This window comes from Aristolochia californica, unplaced genomic scaffold, assembly GCF_029961685.1.
Source record: "Aristolochia californica isolate CCGP_79_NKW_82.1479 unplaced genomic scaffold, dmAriCali1.0.hap1 SCAF_1, whole genome shotgun sequence".
NCBI lineage: Eukaryota > Viridiplantae > Streptophyta > Magnoliopsida > Piperales > Aristolochiaceae > Aristolochia > Aristolochia californica.
In genome coordinates, this window is record NW_027181770.1 from 5,274,021 (window position 1) to 5,295,836 (window position 21,816).

General features: G+C 38.8%; 1 protein-coding gene across 1 annotated transcript in view; it reads right to left on the reverse strand.

The window, feature by feature from the left end:
• The window catches only part of LOC137943715 (protein virilizer homolog), a 66,969-nt gene that overhangs the window by 1,029 nt on the left and 44,124 nt on the right, over positions 1-21,816 (reverse strand). The window contains exons 15-26 of the mRNA XM_068789156.1: positions 17,254-17,387; positions 16,541-16,608; positions 16,155-16,371; positions 15,090-15,305; positions 14,851-15,003; positions 10,281-10,334; positions 9,903-10,117; positions 9,742-9,808; positions 8,974-9,293; positions 8,627-8,804; positions 6,241-8,502; positions 6,080-6,151 (exon numbers count right to left, since the gene is read on the reverse strand). Coding sequence (XP_068645257.1) covers positions 6,080-6,151; positions 6,241-8,502; positions 8,627-8,804; positions 8,974-9,293; positions 9,742-9,808; positions 9,903-10,117; positions 10,281-10,334; positions 14,851-15,003; positions 15,090-15,305; positions 16,155-16,371; positions 16,541-16,608; positions 17,254-17,387 — 3,956 coding nt within the window. The remainder of the gene's footprint in view (positions 1-6,079; positions 6,152-6,240; positions 8,503-8,626; positions 8,805-8,973; positions 9,294-9,741; positions 9,809-9,902; positions 10,118-10,280; positions 10,335-14,850; positions 15,004-15,089; positions 15,306-16,154; positions 16,372-16,540; positions 16,609-17,253; positions 17,388-21,816) is intronic.

Consider the following 21,816-nt stretch of genomic DNA (forward strand, 5'->3'; position numbering starts at 1 on the left):
CAACTATTCAATCTTGCATAGATGTGGGCACCTGTTGGGTTAAATGGAGAAAATCAATTTAGAAAAGAATGAGGTCTACCCCTTACCCTGTGAAGTAATAACCGGGTCAAGAGAAAACACTTCACGGCTTCTGGGCAGGAACAGGTTTCCGAAACCAGGCACATAGTGGTTTATTACAAAATTACCCTCCACTATGTTAAAAAATAATCTACGTTTACAAAAGAGAGATCCTTCACATAGACCAGGGCATTTTAAAAAATTAAAAATTAATTATTACATAAAATTGTTGCAGGGTTTTTCAATTTTATTATTTATTATGTTAATTTATTATTGTGAAAAAATTAAGGAGAGAGGTGGAAGAGAGAAACTGAAGAATGATCTGCGTTGGGGGATGTCCACGTCCCCCAACCTCTATTTATAATGAAGTTTAAGCACAATTACAAATATGGCTTAAGTAAAACCCTAATCTTCTTATATCTCTATCATCCTACGTGTCCTTAATATTCCTATATCTCCCATTCTACGTGTCCTCTTTACATGAAACTTGGTCCATAGATATAATCGGACATACAAAACAACATAACATGAAGAAATATAAATAAAGATAAAATAAAATAACCAAAATACCAGTGTACATGTTTTTCAACGCTCCCTCAATTTGGAGATTATATGTCAAAAATCCCAACTTGCTAAGGAAGTTCAAAAATTCATGTTTCCTCGCGATTTAGTGAAGATATCGCCATGTTAATCACCAGACCAAACATATGGAGTGGTGACCTCCTTTCTCACTATTGCATCCCGGATAAAATGACAATCTACCTCTATGTGTTTCGTCCTCTCATAAAACACCAGATTGCTCGCAATGAAAATTTATGTCTAGTTATCACAATACATAGATTCTTTTGATAGAAACCTAATTCCTAGATAACAAATTTCACCCACATCAGATCACTGATGGTGTGGACCATTGCTCTGTATTCAACTTCTATACTGGACCGAGCAACAACATTTTGCTTTTTACTCTTCCAACTGACTAGGTTTCCTCTAAGAAATACATAGTACCCAGTAGTTAATTTTCTATCAAACTTGGAACCTGCATAATCAAAGCATCAGAGAAAGCCCTAATCCTCAAGTGATTATTAGACTTAAAGAGGATACCTTTTCCTAATGCTCCTTTCAGATATCATAAGATTCTTTGTGCAACCTCTAAGTGAATCTTACGTGGATGCTCCATGAATGACTACAAATGAGATATCAAGTCTAGTAACTAGACAATAAATGAGTTTACCTACTAGTCTCTGATACATTGTTTTATTTTTCAATTCTAGACTTTGATCATCATGAAGATTATGGCCTACTTCCATAGGTGTATTAGTTGGTTTGGTACCTAGAAGCCCATACCCTAGAAACATATTAGTGACATATTTCCTTTGAGCCAGAGTCGTTCCCTCGCTTCTTGCAACTTCCATACCCAACAAGTATTTTAGTTGACTCAGATCTTTAGTTTGAAAGTGATTTGCCAAGTGGGATTTAACTTTTTCAATGCCTGATCTTCACTCCCTAAAAGGATACCATCTACATACACCAATAAGATAATAATTCCAAACGATCTATTCATAATAAACAATGAGTGATCACAGTGACTGCTACAAAATCCCATGCACATACCCACTTGACTAATTTTTTAAAATCATGCTCGTGGATTCTGCTTTAAGCCATAAAGAGCTTTCTTGAGTCGACATATCTTACGTGTCTCCTCTTGCGCAACATATCCCGGAGGTTGCTCTATATAGACTTCTTCCTCAAGATCACCATATAAGAAAACATTTTTAATATCCAATCAAAACAAAGACTAGGAAATCAGTATGTGGATTGAAGGCAAGCAAGCAATCGAAGAAAAAGTCTCAAAAAAACCTACGCCAAAAATTTGAGTGTATCCTTTTGCAACAAGACGAGCCTTATATCGTTCGATAGACCCATCAGAATTATACTTAACATTATAAACTAACCAACAACTATGAGCAACAACACTTGGAGGTAAATCACATAACTCCCATGTTTCTCTATCAATTGGGGCTTCCATCTCAATATCCATGGCTTGCTTCCAATGAGGAGTCAACAGAGCATCCTGCACTGAAGAAGGGAATAGTGCAAGTGGAGATGGACAAAGCAAACTTACGATAATTATCAGACAAGGAGTCGGAAGAAATAAAGTGACATAAAAGGGTGGTGAGTACCTTTGTGAACACCTTTTTGAAAAGCAATAAGGAAATGAAGATCACTTACCTCAAGATCAAGAGATGATGAAGAATCATGGTCTAGTGGGAGCAGGATGAGATGGTTGTTGTCGACAATGATATACCAGTAGTGGTTTCTCAGTTGAAGCATCACGTGAAGTCTGAATACACTCATCAATTGGAATAGGAGTAACAAAACAAGGTACAAAAGGCACAAGAGAAACTGACTCAGATTTTCTCATAAAAGGAAACATCCTTGAAGAAAGTAACATCTGCATATACAAATGTTTTCCTCATAGATGGTCAGTAAAATTTGTACCCTTTCTGTGTCCGAGAATACCCAAGAAATATACTTTTAACAAAACGAGGAGACGATTTAGCCTTGGGGAGATCAAAGATATGTGCAAAACATACACACTCAAAAACATGAGGTTATAGAAGAAAAGGAGGTGCAAAGGGTAATGCAATCTGAATGGGGATCTTGCAATCGACACCAAAAGAGGGCATTCTATTTATCAGAAAATATGCAGTAAGAACAGCATCACCCCAATATGGCTTAGGTATATTTCATATGAATTAACATAGTGTGAACTACCTCAAGTGACAATACTTGCGTTCAACCACTCTGTTTTGTTGTTGAATGAACACACAAGAAATCTAATAAATAATTCCTTGTGACTGACAAAAAGAATCAAATTTACGACCCATAAATTCAAGGCCATTGTCGGTACACAAGATATTGATAGAGATTGCAAATTGATTTTTTATTTCATTATAAAATAGTTGAAATGCATCCAAGGCTTTAGATTTTTCTCCCATGAGATAAATCCAAGTAAATCTACTAAAATCATTAATGAACGAAATAGAATACCTATGGCCAAACTGACTAGTCACATAAAAAGGACCCTAGACATTTGAGTGGAGAAACTCAAATAGTTTACTTGTCTTATGATATGAAACAGGAAAGGAACTCTGGCGATGCTTGCCCAGTTGACATGACTCACACCGAAAAGTAATACTAGGAGGAAGGTCTGGAACTACTTGAATTAATTTTGCAAGTGATGGATGGTTGAGTCTGAGATGCCATTGTAAGGGTGAATCAACTGTGTAGTGCACGCAAAGTGCTATATGGGTTGTGGTTGTCCAAATAGTATAGATAGTATAGTTCCCCTCTCTCACAAGTGGAACCAATCATTTTCCTCATCACAAGATCCAGAAAGACACAATGAGTAGGATAAAAGGTTAAAAGAGCAATTCATGGACTTAGCCACCTGATTGACGGACAACAAATTTAGAGAACATTTAGGAACTAACAATGCAAATTGAGGTGAAAGAAAAGGAATAGGGTCATCACCCATTGCTTGTATTGGTGAAACTGACCCATCAACAAGGTTAACATGCTTAATGAGGAGAGACTCTAAAAAAAGTCAAAAAATAGTGACGACATACTTGACATGTGTTTTGTGGCTCCAAAATCAAATGCCCAAGATGGGAAATAAGACACTGAGAGTGTAGACATACTAGTGGGAGTAGTATGAGCCAAGGATGCAAAAGGAATAGATGGTTGTGCAATACATTATGAGATACATTGTTGTCATTGGATTAATTGTTAAAAATTCATTTTGAGCACCAGGTGGGATTGATGTTGTAGTTTTAGACCCTGGGACTACTCTAGTGTGTAAAGGAGTTTGCCCACACATGTTTTCCAAACTTTATCCAACATCTATCCAAGTAGTGATTTGTGCATCCACAGTGAACACACTTGAACTCAGATTTACCATCTCCTCGGCTTCGTCCTCGACCTGAGTTATCTCTGCCTCTGCCAGTTCCCATGCATCCTTTGGACGTATTAACGGCAGTAGCTTCACCCACTTTGGTATCTTTTCCTGCTTTAAGTGCAAAGGTCTTTTCAGCTCTCATTACCCTATTAAAGGAAGTAGAGTGGTTAGGTACTTCATCAAAGGCTAAAACTTGTGCCTTTATGCTATCAAATTCAGCACCCAAACCATCAAGAAATTTTGCCACTAGGAGTTGCCTTTGTTGTTTTTCGAGTTCCTGTTTATCCGTAGTAAATCAATGAAAGATATTGATCGCCTGCCAAATACTCAGAAAAGAACTATAATATTTTGTCAGGCCTATTACCTCGTTTCAAGCCAAAGAAATCTGTATATAACTCGTAAACCCTAGAAAGATTGCTCTCTTGACCATAAAGAGTTTCCAAAGACAGCCACATAGCTTTAACAGTTTCAAAATTCAGCACTTGACTTTTGATAGTAGATTTCATGTTGTTGACAATCCAAGTTAGTACAAGACTATCTTCAACCTCCCGATCATCATCTTGAGGGATAGGAGGATCATCCCTAATAAATTTTAGCTTTTTCTAGTACATTTTAACAGATCTAGTCCAAGTAAAGTAATTATCATCATTCAACTTTTCAAAGGTGATAATGATAATATCTTTACCATTCAGATTATAGGATTATTTAGATGGAGTGTAAACCTCACCAGAATGAGGCATATCAAATATATAAAATACCAAACAAATCAAATAAACCTTCCAAAGATTTTAAATCAACCAGCCTAAGTGGGTCCCACCACGTAACATTAGGCTTACGACAAATTGATGATGTGCGTATGTTAAAAAATCCAGAAATCCAACACAAGGATCAAATTCCAGAAGACAGTGCAAAAAGAGCAGCACTAGGGCTGACAACAGCAGATTTCGAAAATGACATCAGCACAAGCAGGTCTGGAGTTGGCGCACATCTTGAGATCAGAATAAAAAACCTTTTGGACAGTTTAAAAATCAAGATTTGTTCTTAGAACAATAGAACCAGTAACCCAAGGGTTATGGGAGAAAAGGAGAAAAATTTTGACTTTTACCAACCGGTAGCCCAAAAACTGGATAAAGATCCTTCCTTTATTAAACATCTACTTCAAAAGGATGAAAAATTAAGAAGAGAGTTGAAGAGAGAGAATGAGAGGGAGAGAGGGTGGAGAGGAGAGAAACAGAAGATTTATCGGCCTTGGGGGCGTTCATATCCCCCAACCTCTATTTATAATGAAGTTTTGAGTACAATTACAAATATGCTCATACTTAAGTGAAACCCTAATCTTTTTATATCTCCCATTCTACGTGTCCTCTTTAAATCAAACTTGGTCCATGGACATAATTGGACATACAAAACAAGATTACATCAAGACATAAATAAAGTTAAAGAAAAAATGACCAAAATACCCCTATACTTGTTTTTCAACAGTCTAGTTATATATTTTTCATAATTTTTATTATCTTATAAAATTATGTTAAGGATTGAATTAGTCATAAGCCAATGTGGAGACAGGGATGGACAGCAATGGAGCAGAGCCAGGACAGGTTTTGGGTTCGGTTTTCAAAAACTTGCACCAAACCCAGAACCCAGCCTGTGTGCCCTCCTACTCTTTGATACATTACCTCATTGAATTAAACACTGAAGTCTTTTATTATCTCCCAAGAGTTTTTTTTGGCAGTGATCTTTCTCTAAGTTTAGCACTGTCACCATAGTTGTAAATAATACCAACAATTTGTCTCAATTAGCCAAGACAAACTCTATTTATTTCACTAAATGAAAAAGTAGTAGTGGATGACACAGTTAATTTTAAATTTGAAACCAGTCAAAAACTTTCCTGGATCCAGTGCTGTCTTATCAGCACAAAATTTTCCTTTTAGACAGAAAAGCTAATTAAAAATTTAATCAGAAAGATAACAGTGAAATTTGTGTTAAAATCGGAGCAAGAGTAAGATGTCAGGGTAAAAAAGCTGAGTTTCATAGAACAAGATGATTTTTGGTTGAGAATCAAACCTGAAGCATCTGCATCAATTTTGGATGCTGTTCTAAAAGCTGGCAAAGCTTTTCTCTATCACCCAATAAAGACTACAAATGCAAATAAATATAAAATCCATTAGAGCCAATAGGAAATGAAAATTAAAAGTTAAGAAACAACTTATAGTTCAAATGAAAACCTGAATGGCTTCAGGAGAACTAAAGTAATGTTGTAAAGTTCCCAAGTCTAGTTGCTGCTGCGACCCGCTGTCACTTTGCTGCTGCAGAGGCTGTGAAATGCTTTCCTGCAGATTAGGGGTTTGATAATAAATATGTGTTTGTGGAATTTGGAGCTGTTGTGGTATTTGTAATGGTTGCATCTGAACATGAATGGAGCTCTGCTGCAGTGATACTCCTGGTTCTAGTGGCCTGGGTTGCTGAGGTGGATGTGGAGGACGTGAAGGCTGGGGAGGCTGAGGTGGTGGACGGGGTTGCACAGTTGGAATAGATGAAGAACTAGGTAAAGGGAGAGATGAAAGATTAACTGAAGTCTGGTTTGATTGCTGCTGCAAAGGTGTATTTGACATAGATGCAGGCCTCCCAAGCATCGATGATTGAGTAAACAATGGTAATGAATAAGAAGCTCCCAAGCGTACATCATTTAAAGGAGCCAAGGAAAGTGGAAGCTGCATTCCAAGACTTGCCTGGCTGTAAGGTGAAGATTGAGAAGTTGAGGTTTGAGCAGTGTAAGGTGGAGGGGTTGGAGGAAGTGGCGGCTGCAGGGGTCTCAAAGAGGCATTTGAGTTGGGTGTCTCTTCATGTAGTCGACTTCCAGAAGTAGCTGGAGCCCACAAGTATTTAGACTCCATCACAGAGGGATTTGTCAATGATGGCCCAGGACTATGGCTACTGTTCGAAATATAGTCTGCACTTAGCTGCAGTTGAACAGGATGATTTGTTGTATCTGTGAATAGAGATGAAAATGGTAAGCTGGTGACGGGTGCATTGGCATCAAATGTTTGTGGAAGGTAAGCTGATGGAAGTGGTGGCTGCCCAATAGCAGATGGTGGCGTGTTAAGAGATTCAACAGTTTGGGAGGGCAGTGGGGGCAACGGAGGTAAAGTTGGGTGTCTAGAAGCATGTTTATCATCAAAAAGTCCTTGAGATGCACCACCAAAGTGAGTGGCACTGGTTCCCTGCTGTGGAATATCCCTCTGGAAGAAAGAAGATGGAATCATCCTAGGGTCTCCTTGGACAGGAGATGATGCTGGGCCCTTGTTATAAAATTGAGAAGAAAATTGGGGAAAATTTGTCATTGGACGAAGACTCTGCTTCGTCTCATCAACTTGCTCATGGAAAGAGGGTATCTCCATCGAAGGATAATTTTGCTCAGAATTAATACTTGGTTCTCGGGATAATGGCCTTCCAGAACGAGAAATTGACCTTCTCAAAGGAAGTTCATCACGTAAATGCCCATCGACTGTAGATGGTGGTCCACCAAGATGAGAAAATAGGGTGCTTTCATTCTGATCAGTCTCCGTCTCTTCCACAACAGAGTGTGGTGAATCTTCACCAACCATTACAGGAGAAGGCCCCAGATTATCATCTGGTTGAGGAAATGGCAGTCTATCATCTGATTCAGGTTCCCCATCAAAGACTATATCAATTTCTTGCAGATCATCGTCAAGATCAGCTTTCAACTGTCTAGATGCATCAGCTTTAACTGTAACATTTTCATTGTCAGTGGAAGAGTTCTTAACTTGGGGGTTTGCTGCCTCTGCAAGAGGTGGAGCTACAAGGTTTTGACGTTCTCTTTGTCTGGCCATGAATTCATCTACATGTATTGAAGGAGGCCTTCCTCCAGTAGACCCACTTCGCTGGATGGAACTTACAACATTTGAACCACTAACCCCATCAGCATTCCTCTCTCTAGCAACATAGTCATCAACATGCATTGATGGAGGTCTACTAGTATTTGGTTTACGTTGACGAAATGTATCTCTACGAGTTGAACCTGATGATGCAGTTGCACCAGCTCCCCCCAATCCTCGTGAAAATGCAGTCAGGCTAACATTGTCAACACCCAAGTCTCCTCTTGAGCGCCGACTTGGGCCATCAACAGTTGTCGTTTTCCTTTTCATAGGGAGAGATTGAATTGCTAGTCTATCAGAAGAATCAGGGCATTCCCACAAAAATCTGTCACAGAGACCACCATGACTATAATAATTGCCAGCTTTTTCTGTGGGGCCATCACTCTTCCTGGCCCTGGAAAGAGCAAATCCAGCATCATCATCCGCAGGGTCCACCACAGACAAAGATGGAACTACTAAATAAGAAGGGAAGGTCTTCATAGGAACTGACACTTCTCCAGAAGATGATAAAACTTCATTGAACGTCAAATTTTCCTCACATGAGACTGTCTTCTGCAGTAACAATAACATAGACTCCACAGATTTCTTAACCTGTAAGATGACAAAGCTTTCAGAAAGTTACTACCAAGATCTGATCCTCCCAGAACAAACACAAAAAAAAAAAAAAAAAAAAGGAACAAAAAGGACACAAAGTTCCACAAAAGACTAGCTATACCAGATAAAAAGGGAATTTATTATTTGACAATGTTAAATGCTCATCCTCACGGATTCTATGATCAAGAAGAGTCAGTAATTCCTGAACATCCCTCAACTTCTCTTCTGGAAGATCTTCCGTGTCAGTAATACCATGAGGAAGCCCAAACAGGTACTTTAGAACAGAGACTACCTCCACACTGAGAAAAGAGAGCACATGTTTTAGTACATACAAAGACTCAGCCACATGAATTTTCTACCAAAATTAACCTTGATATTAAGCATACAGATAGCAGTTCAACCAAATCATACTTCGACCAAATTTGAGGGTACAAAAAAATGTATGAACAAAAATGTGGTTGTACTCACTTTTTGCTTTCCTTGCATAGGCATAATACACATGAAGACAACTCCTTAATAGCTTCAAGAGCATAAACTGAAAAACCTTCTTTGCTGATTGATTGTACAATGTTCTGCAAGCAACTTAGCAAGGGAGGAAACTTCTCCCAATTGTAGTCATCATAGAAGTCACTATTGCCATCCTTTTCCTTCCCTCTCTCCATCTCAAGATCTTCCAGGGGAGACTTTGATGGTAACATGGAAGCAAAAGCCACTTTACCCAGATTAGATGAAACTAATTCTTTCAAGGCTGTCAGACAAATTTGCAATTCCCTACCAACAGGTAGAACCTAAAAAATTAAGAAAGAAATAAAAATGGTTAAAAACAAATGATAAAAACTGGTAGACATTGAAAAACTACTCAAAGAAAAGTTTGCAGTCCTCAGATTTAAGAAGACCTATGTAAAGAAAAGTTTCTCAGATTCAAGAAAATCAAGACATCAAATTAAGAAATCATCAGATTTCACAATTGCATTGAAATGAATAATTAGCATGGTTTCAACATGCAAAGGATAATTTGGCATAAGAAGGGAATGATATGATCCAATTCTTTTACCTTATTATCCTTGGTAACACAGTACCCAATTTATTTCTATCTTTTTTGAACAAACACATCACCCAAGGCACACAAAAAACAGACAAGTCATCTTGTTGATAAAATTTGTACCAAAATGAAGGGAAAATATATAAATTAGTGAGAAGGAAAACTCAAGATAGCAAGTGAGCAAGAAATCTTACCCGGCATATCTTAAGAAGGTTTCGCCCAACTATGAAATAATCTTCAATACTCAAGCTAGTTGAAGACCTGCAATATAGGAAAAGGTGCGCATTGGAATAAAGTATACAACAGACGTCAACTTATACTTAAAATATCTGAAGTTTAAGTATGCATTTCTTACTTGTCATATGCTCCAGAGAATTCCGAAGGCCTCTCGTGATCAAAAATCAATGTCAAGGACTTCAATATGGGAAATAACCAAGCAAATAAGCTAATGCTACTTTTATTTGAAACTTTGCTTTCGGTTATCAGTTTCCCATCTGAAACAGATGTATCACAACAGCTCTGGAGGGCCCGCATTAGTATTCGAATTGCACCTTCATTCAGCAATAACTCCTAGTGTACAGAGAAATATTAGTGAGGAGGATAATGGGATCATTTTCACAAAAAAGGCAAGCTAATTACACAAGTCACAGATTCAGGTATGCAACATTCCTATTCTAGATGATTAAATTTTGATAATCAACATGAATCTGAAAATAGTATCAGGCAGAAAAACCTTTGCACGAGGATGCTCCAACAAGCTAGCAAGAAAATCAAATAATCTTTGGCCCTGCACAAGATAAAAACAACTATCACATTTCCAGTAAATAATATTGATGAAAAACTAGTACAAAGGCATTTTGGTCATTTCACCTTACCTTCACTCTCATATTTTATGAAATCCACTTAAATAAATAGGTTGGGAGTCATGCATGATCCCCAACACAGCTCACTTTTCTTGGCTCTCTCCTCCAACTTCTCTCTTTCTCTCCATCTCTCTCTCTCCTTACTTTTTTCGTGGTATCAAAGCAGTAAATCACTTATACGAAGGCCTTTTGTCAACCATTATCAAACCTTTGAAGCCAACATTTACATAAAGAAGGATCTCATCAGGTTTTTCAGCTATTGGTTGGTAAAAATCTAATGTTTTCCTCTTTCTTCTCTGCCATAACCCTAGGGTTACTGGTTCTACTGTTCCTATGACAGTTATTTATGACTTAAACTGGCCAAAAAGGGTTTTTATGCTCGTTTTGGGATGTGTGCCAACTCCCTCTTCTGCACATGCTGATGCCATCCCTATCTTATGCTGATGTCAGCCCTAATTATTGACTAGTTGGGTTATTTGATCTGAAATTTGAAGTCTATGCTATAATATGTGAATTTTGAAGTGCGCAAATCACAGTAACTGCCCTAACCCTAATTCTGCGTGGTGGGGGTCCACCTAGTCTGGTCATACAAAAACTTTTGGAAGATACAATTGATCAGATTTGTGTTCCTATACAAGCATTATGGCTGATTCTGGTGAAGTATAAACGACATCAAAAGAAGTTATGGAAAGGACATTATTACTATTATATCTTAAATATTGAATGGTAACAATTATCTCAATTGGGCCAAATCAGTTGCGACGTATTTAAAAGGCAGAAAAAATCTGAAGTTTATTAGGAATGATCCAAAAGCTATGTGGTTATTTCTAGAAGCTTTATATGCTCAAGATAGCAATCTTTCAAGGGTTTATGAGTTATATACTGATTTATTTGGGTTGAAAAACGAAAACTGGACAATAACAGGGTACTACAGTTCTTTTTTGGGTGTTTGACAAGAGATTAATGTTTACCATCCATTTACTACGAATGAACGGGAACCCAGGAAACAACAAAATCAGCTTTTAGTGGCAAAATTTCTTGATGGTTTGGGTGTTGAATTTGATAGAATCAAGGCAGAGGTCCTCACCTCAGATGAAATTCTTAACCTCTCCACTACCTTTAATAGGGTAATAAGAGTTGAAAAGACAATTAGGCCAAAAGGAAGAAAAGATGCAAAAATGGGTGAAGCCACGGCTCTTAACACATCAGCTGCTGCATCCGGTTCCACTAATTCGTCCAAGGGATGCACAAGGACTGGCAAAGGTAGAGGTAGACACAGCTCAAACCAAGGGCTAGGCCGTAGGGATGGAAAATCTGCAAGAAAATGTGTTCATTGTTGAAACACTAAGCATTCTTCTGACGGATATGGATGAAGTTTGAAAGCCTGCACGAGCAAATTCTACTATACATGATGGTACTGCATCTGTACCTGATGTTACAACACCTATCACACCAGGAGCCATAGATGAAATGCAACTAATTCAGCAACAGATCGCTCAACATATAACACAACTCTCCATTACTTCCCCCTTTGCATCCTTAGCTCATACTTCTCCTCCCACAAGTATGTCTACATTTACTGTGTATCATTCTCCGTCTTGGGTCCTTGAATCAGGAGAGCTACCAAACACATGTTATGTACGTCTTCATTATTTTTTTACTTAAAGGAGTCCTTGCTCATTAAACATGTTATTCCTGTTGATGGGTTAGTTTCACCAGTACAAGGAGTGGGAAATGTTACTCATGCTTCTTTCTTATCACTAATCTACATTACTTGTTCCCAAATTTTTGTTAAATTTACTGTCTGTCAGTCAACTTGCAAAGTCTATTAACTGTTCTTTAACCTTCTATCCTACTCATTGTCTTTCAGGATCTCGTGACGAGGAAGACAATTGGTTCCACTCTTGAGAGAAGGATTATATTATTTGGTTAGCCACATACCAGATAATACGTTACATGCGCTGCACACAAATGATTCACCTCTACAGTGGCTAGGTCATCCATTACCTGCAAAGCTGATTCAAGTAGTTTCAAAATTTTCTTCCAACATTTCATTTCAGTGCAAGTTGTGTCAACTGGGCAAGCATTACTGGAGTTCCTTTCCAATTTCATGTCATCAGACAAGTAAATTACTTGAGCTTGTTCACACAAATGTCTAGGGTCCTTGTCTTGTGACTAGTCAGTTCGGTTACAGGTATTTTATTTCATTCATATGCACTTGGATTTATTCCTTCGAGAAAAATCTGAAGCTTTTTCTGTATTCCAACTTTTTTTATAATGAAATAAAGAATCACTTTGCAACCTCAATCAATGTCATGCATACAGACAATGGTCTTGAGTTTATAAATCGAAATTTAACTTTTTTGACAATCTCAAGGGATTATTCATCAAACATCTTGTGAACCACTCCACAGCAAAATGGATCGTTGAACATAAAAATTGTCACTTTCTTGAGGTGGCTCGAACTATGATGATTCATGTGAATGTTCCCAAATCACAGGCTCGATTGCTGCTGGAATAAGTCTCTAAATCCCATTAAAGGTCTCAGCTAGAAACAAGAAAAAGGATCAAGCAAACTTCTTAAGATTTAATAGATAAAGAGGGTATAACCAGAAATTTCAGGGAGAAAGAGAGGGCCTGAAAATTGGAAACAACAGGACTTTTACTCAAACTCTAGGTTTGAGACATAAACGTTGAAGGGAAAAGGCAAGAAGAAGCAAGACCAAAGAGAGGAAGCAGAAAGAGGTAGATCATAGAAAAATGAAAGAAAAAGATTAAACAAATCGCGACTTTCAACAAAAAAAAAGAAAAAAAAAGAAATAAATAAAGAAGATAGAAAAAATGTCATCCAATGGTCCCAATGGTGACAGAGACTCTATGAATGCTGATGTTAATGTTGTTTTTCAAGGACCTCGATTGTACAAAGAAAATTTTATATTACCAATTATCATAGACGTTGATTCCTTGATTGTGATTCTTTGGGAAGGGGACATGAAGATCCAGCCGGCAGATTTCATAGGCCTTTTCTGCAGCTTGATGGCCCGCTTCAGCATTTCAGGTCTCTAGGAATCACATACATAGTTTGGCACACTCATCCGTGGATTCTTATTTTGGATCGCCTTCCGCTTTAGCATTTCAGGTCTCTAGGAATCACATACATAGTTCGGCACACTCATCTGTGTATTCTTAGTTTGGATCGCCTTCCAGGCTTGGTTGTCAACATGGGCCCAACAGCATAGATTTTACTTTGAATATTGTATCTTATATTGTTTCCTTTTGTACTTGTATAATTTCCTTGTTGGCCTGATCAGCCATTTCTTCATATCTATAAATTCCCTTTTTGATAAACAATTTTGCCATTAAAAAATAATTTCCCAGTGCCGATCCTCCAAAAGGTCCGCTGCAAGACTACACACTACATAAGAAGCTAAAGTTTCACTGAAGAAAGGCAGGAAAACAAGAAATCACACGTCACATGACAATAATACCTGTCATTTAGACAGAGAACATAAAAAATGAAGATACAACCTGCACTTCCTCATAACCTAACAGAAAAATAGAAAATTAGGGTCCAACAGAATCTTGACTTTTGGAAATCTGTAAGAGAAGAAAGAAAATTTTGTAAGACGCAACATAAACCTTAAGTTCTACTATATTGTGTTAGGGAACGTTGTTTGCTCTTGTTCTATTCTTCTTTCCAATAAAGTCCACATTTAGTTATTCAAATGACAACAACGATAGTAATTGTTCATTGTAGCTGGGGGAAGAATTGCACTATTATGTGAAAATGTTTGATTGTCTGGTTCTACAGTCTCCCTGATTTCCAAAGTCTCCAAGGAGGCATTCTCAAAAAATAATCAGAATTGTTTGTTGTAGCTGCAACCTCCTGTAGGAATTTTATTCTATATGGTAACCTCTTATAGCATGAACTCAACAAATAGGATTCATCGTTTGACCATAACGCTGTCCGAAAAAGGAGGTAACTGCTGAAACATTTCTTTTCTCCAAAGAAATCCCATAACACAGAACAAAAAGAGCATCTAAGGTTAAAACTTTCTAGTAGCTTATATGCTGCCTTATAAGATGTATATCAGAATAGTGTCAACCAAGACCAAAAAAAAAGAAAAAGAATTTAAGGATATGTCAACACCCAAAACTTGGAAAGCCATTTGAAAACTTCTAAACCTCTATCTAAGAAGGGACAAAATGTAGTTTAGTATAAAGCTTGAACGCTAGACACTCTAGAAAAGAAATGGACAGACCACAAATACAAAGATAATATTAAATTAATTCCTGATACAAATCCAGGCAACCTATCCACAAGTTGGACGACAAACTACTGGTAACAATTTTAGACTACTGATAAAAGAAAAATATTACATAAAAATAAGACAAGCATATATCCGTTGACCAAGACTTGAGAGTAGAAGAATATTTCACCTTGAAAATATCAGTCTCCGACAAAGAAGAACTGGATTCATGATCCTGTATCCATGAAATAATTGGCCGCAGAAGAACAAGAGCACACTCAGCTTTTTGACATGCAATTCGTACTATGAAAACTCGAAGTATGTCATGTACCACAACCAAAGCCTGTGCAGAAGAAGTTTCAGGGGAAAACCTAGTCATTATCAATGGTTATATCTGAATCAACAAGAGAAGCGTGAGCAAGTGCATACCGTAAAAGCAAAATGCAGGACTACTTGAGCGACTTTGTCTAATAGTGGGTTCAATCGACTAAGCAGCACAGAAATGTATGCTGGCTGTAAGTACCAGTCTACGTCTTTCTCCCTTAGAGGCCCCAACACTGTTCCAACACATAATGTTCTAAGAGCACATAGTGATGGCATCCCACTCTTCCAAAGCCAAATACCTTCTTCAGGAAAGAGATCACCCTAACAGACAGAAACATTAAAACCAAAACAGAGTAAATGATATTATGATACTGTCATACAATGGAGATAAATAACAATAACATGAACGTTGTAAAAACATTTCCCCAAAACAAGTTCCTTGGGATTGAAACAATAATTATTTGAGATAAACTCAGACCCAACTTTAACAATATTGATTCTGTTATGATTGAAATTAGAAGAAAGTATGATTGATATCATAGACTCTTGGACAACATGTTGATATCATCCAGATCACTCCACCAGGATTACTCCACCCAGATTTTTATATTGAAAAGTATGATCGATATCATAGATTACTCCACCCAGAATTATGTCAGCCTCTAAGTCATTTTTTTAGCAGTGAGATATGAAATCCAAATGTGCACTTCCTGGTGTTTGCTGCCTCCATGGTGACCCCATAAGCATTTCAATGAAATAACTGACATTGCCTCTCAGTTTGAGACCACTTGGGTGGTGCATACTCCTTCAGATGGTAAACTTGCCAGTGCTACCAAGGGAGAGTTGCAGAGGAGCACCATTGGATGAGGTTTCCCCCACATTAAGTTTTTTCTTGCTTTTAAGTTTATGTAATTCACCTTTGGGACCCGTACCTCCCTCCACATTAAGTTTTTTCTTGCTAATAAGTTTATGTAATTCACCTTTGGGATCGGTACAGCAACAACACCCCCCCCCCTCTTTTTGGGTGGAAACCTCACTTTTGTCGTCCTCAAAAAGAAAAATACCAAATATTGATATACATCACCTTGACTCCAAACTGATGCATCAGTACATTTAACAAGGAATAAAAACTCTTGGACATCCATTCAAGAAAAAAGCAAAGAGCCATACCAGAATCCACAACAAACTACATGCTTCTTTTGGACCCAATGCAAGTTGTGATGTTGCCTGTACACTATCAAGAAGGCAATGAAATAAGCCAGGGGTCCAACCAAACACTGGCCAACAAGCAAGTGCAGACACAAGAAGCCGACAAACAGCATTCAAACCAAGTGCAGAACCAGGATACGGAGATGAGAAATCTGTTGCACAGGCAGCTAGTTTTAGGCTGCAATAAATAGTAATATGTTAGATAGCAAAGGGTGAGGCTCGAGTAAAGAAAGTTAAACATTTTCTGGTACTTCCACTAAAAGACAATGTACAAAAAGGAGAAAGGGACTGTCATTATAACATATTACAGACATGAGTGGTAAATGTCAAATTGAATGATGAATCACCTTACTTCTCGATGCAATTTAAGTAGCGCATTCAACAGCTTTGTATTACGATGTTGCTCCTTGACTTCCTACATTTATGATAATGGTATCGAGTGTTAATGAGAATTAATTCACCACAAAAAGCAAGATTTTGAACTCCCTCCATCCTTCCTGCCTCCTCAATCCTCTCATTGCTAATTCAACAAATAATAGCGAAACTTTGTCATTTGCAGAAGGAAATCAGTTCAGGAATGTCGTTCAATTGCTAAAGCCATGACCAGAATGAATTTCTCATGGTTGTGAAGTTAGAATTACTTGGAGGTAAATGCTCGAAAACCATAAATCAAACTAAATTAACTATATAAGCAATAACTGTACATATGTGATTCCTACCATTAGAGATCAGAGTCACATTACAAGTGAGGCCATTGCAACACACCACTCCAGCCGCACATAATAATTTAAGGAGAGGACAATTTAAAATGAATAAATAAAAATAGAAACACGGAAGGAAAGAGAAAACATAATCCCAGATCTCCATTAAAGCAGATATTCATCCTTTAGTGCCCAAGCACAACAACATTCCGCATGTGAAATTCTCCACACACAATTGTTAAGCAAATTTAGTTGGTTAAAAATGAGAAAGAAATATAACACAGTGAACAACATAATTATGCCTTCCTGCTGACAGTAAATAAGCTTATAAAAAAACAACAAGATAAGAGGTTGTCCACCTGTAATTGTTGCAGCAGAGTGACTAGTAACATAAGGCAAGGAATCATAAGATCGATCAGAGACTGCTCACTACTACATTCCACAAGCAAATTAGACATAGAGTTGCCCTCAGCACCTTCATCAACAAGATAATCTGTACAAGAAACACAGTATATGAATATAAAACTATTCTGGAAAAAAATAAAACAGAAAAAAGGTAGCTAATATATTAAGCATATAAATCATCGAGAAAAAAAGAAAGTCATAACAATCTTACGGTTTTCTAACCTTAATATAATTCATGCCATAGTTCTGGGATCTAGATGGAAGAAAAATGGTATCAATGTTTACATGATACAAAGCTTGTGTCTAAGGTTTTATCCCCCAACCAGAATTTAGTTAGGCGCCGACTCCCCGGGTAACACTTTTTTTTTAAAAAGGTGGGGATCAAGATAAGGATTTTCCTCCAAATAGAAGACAATCGGTAGCGCTGGCCTCCACCAGTCTACCAACCATTTGAAATACTGGCTTTGGTAGCAACGAGGGCCCGCCAAATCCACTACATAAGGAAGACATAATTGGTCATAGCAATGCCTTGGACGAGACCGCCTAATTGGATAGGCTTACATACATCGGCCCCACTTGACAAGGTGGTACTTTTTCTCCCCAGTGGGACCACCCCACAAAAATCTTCTTTTGAGACCTCGAGATGGTTTCTTTTTTTTTTTTTTTTTTTATGAAGATGTAATTTTATTAAAAAGAAGGAAGAGAAAAATAAAAAACTACAAAAGCGGAGGGCGCAAATCCTTAACAACGAGAGATTGCAAGAAAGCTCCCTCCTTGGCAAGCACATCTGCTGCCGAATTAGCAGATCTCGGAATGTGAGACCAAATACAAGAAAAGGAAGAAATAATATCCAAAATCTCCTGGAATACATCCCAATGCCTCCATGGGGGAGAAGAATTGTGCTGGCACCAACCAATCACCACCTTGGAATCTCCTTCGATGTGAATAGGCCCACTACATTTGTCTTTGAATACCCGCAATCCATTAAGAAGGCCATGTAGCTCCGCTGACATTGAGTCGGATATGCCTAAAGGACCAGCATAGGAAAAACATTGATTCCCAGTTGAGTCTGAAATGACGCCCCCAAATCCCGCTATCCCGGGATTTCCAAGAGAAGATCCATCAAAGTTTAGTTTTAGGTAGCCAGTATCCGAAGGGGTCCATTCTTGCATAGCTGGGATTTTAACTCCGATGTGCATCCTCGCCAAATTGCTCCAGTTGTCTCGAATGCCAGTGCCTTTGAAAGAGGAGAAGGGATGTTTTTTTGTCAATAACTAGGTTGATATTTGCCCTATCACTCTATCAACAATTCTAGCCGCAGATTCGCTTTTAGCATCAAACCGCCTTCTATTCCGTTCATTCCAAAGCCCCCAAGGAACGAAGCTAGCACAAGCTAAGATAATCAATTTACCGAGGCCAGGAAGGGGATATCCCAAGACCGACTTGCAAAAGCTAATCAGGTCGACAGCAATACAAAATTGAAACTCCAATTTGCTTAAAATAGAGGTCCACACAGTCCATGAGAACTGGCACTAAAGAAGAGTATGACTGGTGGATTCATCTTCATTGTGGCAGAAAGGGCATAGTGGATCTATAGATGGGTGACCTCTTCTTTTGAGCACATCAGCCATGAGAACTTTACTTTGACAGGCACTCCACATGAAAAAATTTACCTTAGGTGGCACATAGATTCCAGACGAAGTTGATGTCATGCTCCCTTTGCGTCGGATCTCAACCGTTGATGTATCCATATGCCGAAGCAACTGAGAATTTCCCACTTTTGTCAGGCCACCAAATGAGCTTGTCTTCGTTGGAAGGCCAAATTCTAACATGATTCAAAGAATCTAAGAGGCTGCTGGCCTCCATGTCAGTTAAACCCCTTCGGGGGTGTAGGTTCACATTCCCTCCCTCAAAAGCATCCGCAACAATAATTTCCTTGTGAGTGGAGAGAAGGAAAAGAGTGCTGAAAGAGTTCCGTAAAGGTGCATGTCCTGTCCACCAGTCATCCCAGAATTTAAGAGATCTTCCATTACCCACAAAAAATCTACAGGCTTATGAGAAATTTTGAAGAAGCAAAAAAATAGATCTCCATATTGAGGATAGTCCTCTCCGGTTTCCCCCAGCCATCCACCATGGCATATTCCAGCCCAACTTGACGCGAACCATATCCTTCCAAAGATTGGAGGAATTTGTGTTGTACTTCCAAATCCACTTAAGCATTAAGGCTTTGTTCATTTCTTTTGATTTCCGAAGCCCTAGTCCTCCCAATCTTTTAGGTAAGCAGACTTCATTCCATTTGACCAAATGATATTTAAAAGAGTCACTTGATCCTCTCCATAGGAATCTTCTTTTCATTTTATCTATGGCTTTGCAAACTGAGGATGGGCAAGGCAGAAAAGATAGTGCATAGTTTGGGATGCCAGCAATACAAGATTTAAGGAGAATTAGTCTGCCTGCCATACTAAGTAACCGCCCCTTCCAACTGGCTAACCTGGATTCAATCTTTTCAACCACTGGGATCCACAGATTTTGGGAGATACGCCCATGAAACAGAGGAAGACCAAGATACTTCGCTGAAAGCGTAGCCGTAGAGCATCCAAATAGGCTTGCCATCTCTTCAAGGTCTTCTGGGCTCACATTAAAACCAATGAGAGAGGTCTTCCTCCAATTTACTTTCTGACCTGATGCAATTTCAAAGAGCCCTAATACTGTTTTTATCCTCCTAGCAGTATCCATATCACCGGTGCCAAAAATTATGGTATCATCCGCATATTGCAAAATCGGTATATTGAAGGCCTGTTGAGAACTGGTTGGGGATAGCCATCCAAGGTCAACCGCCGAATAGAACATGGCTGAGAGAAATTCTGCTACTATGTTGAATAAGAGTGGGGATAGAGGGTGACCTTGTCTTATTCCCCTCGTGCCTTTAAAATAACCGCATACCGAACCATTGAGGATCAAGGAGTAGGTTGCAGAGCCCACACAGCCTGTTATCCAGAAACGCCATTTCTCTCCAAATCCCATTTTTTCCATTGTTTCATCCAGCAGGGTCCAGTTAACTCGGTCAAAAGCTTTTTCGAGATCAATCTTGAGGGCAATTCTCGGCTCCTGGTTACGCTTGAAGTGATCCATAAGCTCCTGCGCAGCCATTGCGGAGTCTAAAGTTTCTCTTCCCTTGAGGAAAGCGCCTTGCCCTTTGTGGATGACAAGAGGAAGCAAGATCTTCAAACGGTGCGCTAGTAGTCTTGCAATAATTTTGTATGCACTCGAGACCCAACTGATAGGGCGGAAGTCTTCTGGTTTGCCACAGTTGTTTTCTTTGGGACCAGAGTGATAAAAGATGCACCGATGCTGCGGAACGTTATGCCATTTCTGTAAAAAGCTCCTATCATATCATTGATATCTTCCTTAATCTTGGGCCAAAACTTTTTCAAAAAATCTCCATTAAATCCATCAGGACCCGGAGCTCTGTCACTTTCCATGCCCAATACTGCCTGCTCAATTTCTTTAGACGAGAAAGGGGATTCAAGAAGTGAGGCGGTTGTTGTGGAGATTCGGGAGAAGTTGATGTGTTGAAACCTCGGCCTGTTGGTACACTCCTCCGAATATAAACCTGTAAAACACTGAACCAACTCATTAGTAATTGAGGTCCGGCACGATGTTACCTCATTGTTGATGCATAATGAGGTAATTCGGTTGGATCTCCTTTTTGCCGAGGCAATTGCATGAAAAAACTTTGTATTTGCATCTCCCTCCTTTAACCATCTAAACTTGGCACGTTGCTTCCACCGGATCCTCTCTTGGTGTAGGATATTTTTTAGCTTATTGTTTAAAGAGCTTCGGCGAGAGACTTCATCAGGATTTAAGTGTCTTTGTTCCTCCACCAGGTCTAGTGCCTCAATCTGAGAGATAAGAGATCCTTTCTCAACTAACAGAGAAGTATGTCTACTTTTGGCCCACTCTTTAATTTTCTCTTTTAAGTACCGCAACTTTAGAGGGAACGCCCACTCCCTTCTACCAAGGTTTGGCCCCGCATCCCACCAGTCATTGATAAGTTGTTCAAAGTTTTCCTCCATAAGACAGTAGTTTTCAAAACGGAAAGGCGAGGGTCCCCATTTTTCAAATGTGGTAGTCAGCATAATAGGCCAATGATCAGATCCCACCTTATTGAGGACTCTGCCTGTGACGTTCTCAAACATCTGCATCCAGTCATGACAAGCCAAGAAACGGTCTAGTTTCGATAGAATTGGTTGTTGTTGTCCATTTGACCACGTGTAATTCTTCCCAGATAGGGAAATCTCATCCAGCCCACACCCCCCAATAAAATCAGAGAAGCCTCGCATAGAGGCCAAAATTCGGACTGCTGGAGGCTTTTTTTCTTGACAATACCGGATAGCGTTGAAGTCTCCTGCAGAGATCCACGGGAGATTCCAATTCTACTTAAGAGTATTAAGTTCCTCCCAAAAAGCGTTCCGATCTCTGTATCTGGTCGGACCATATACTCCTCCCACACACCA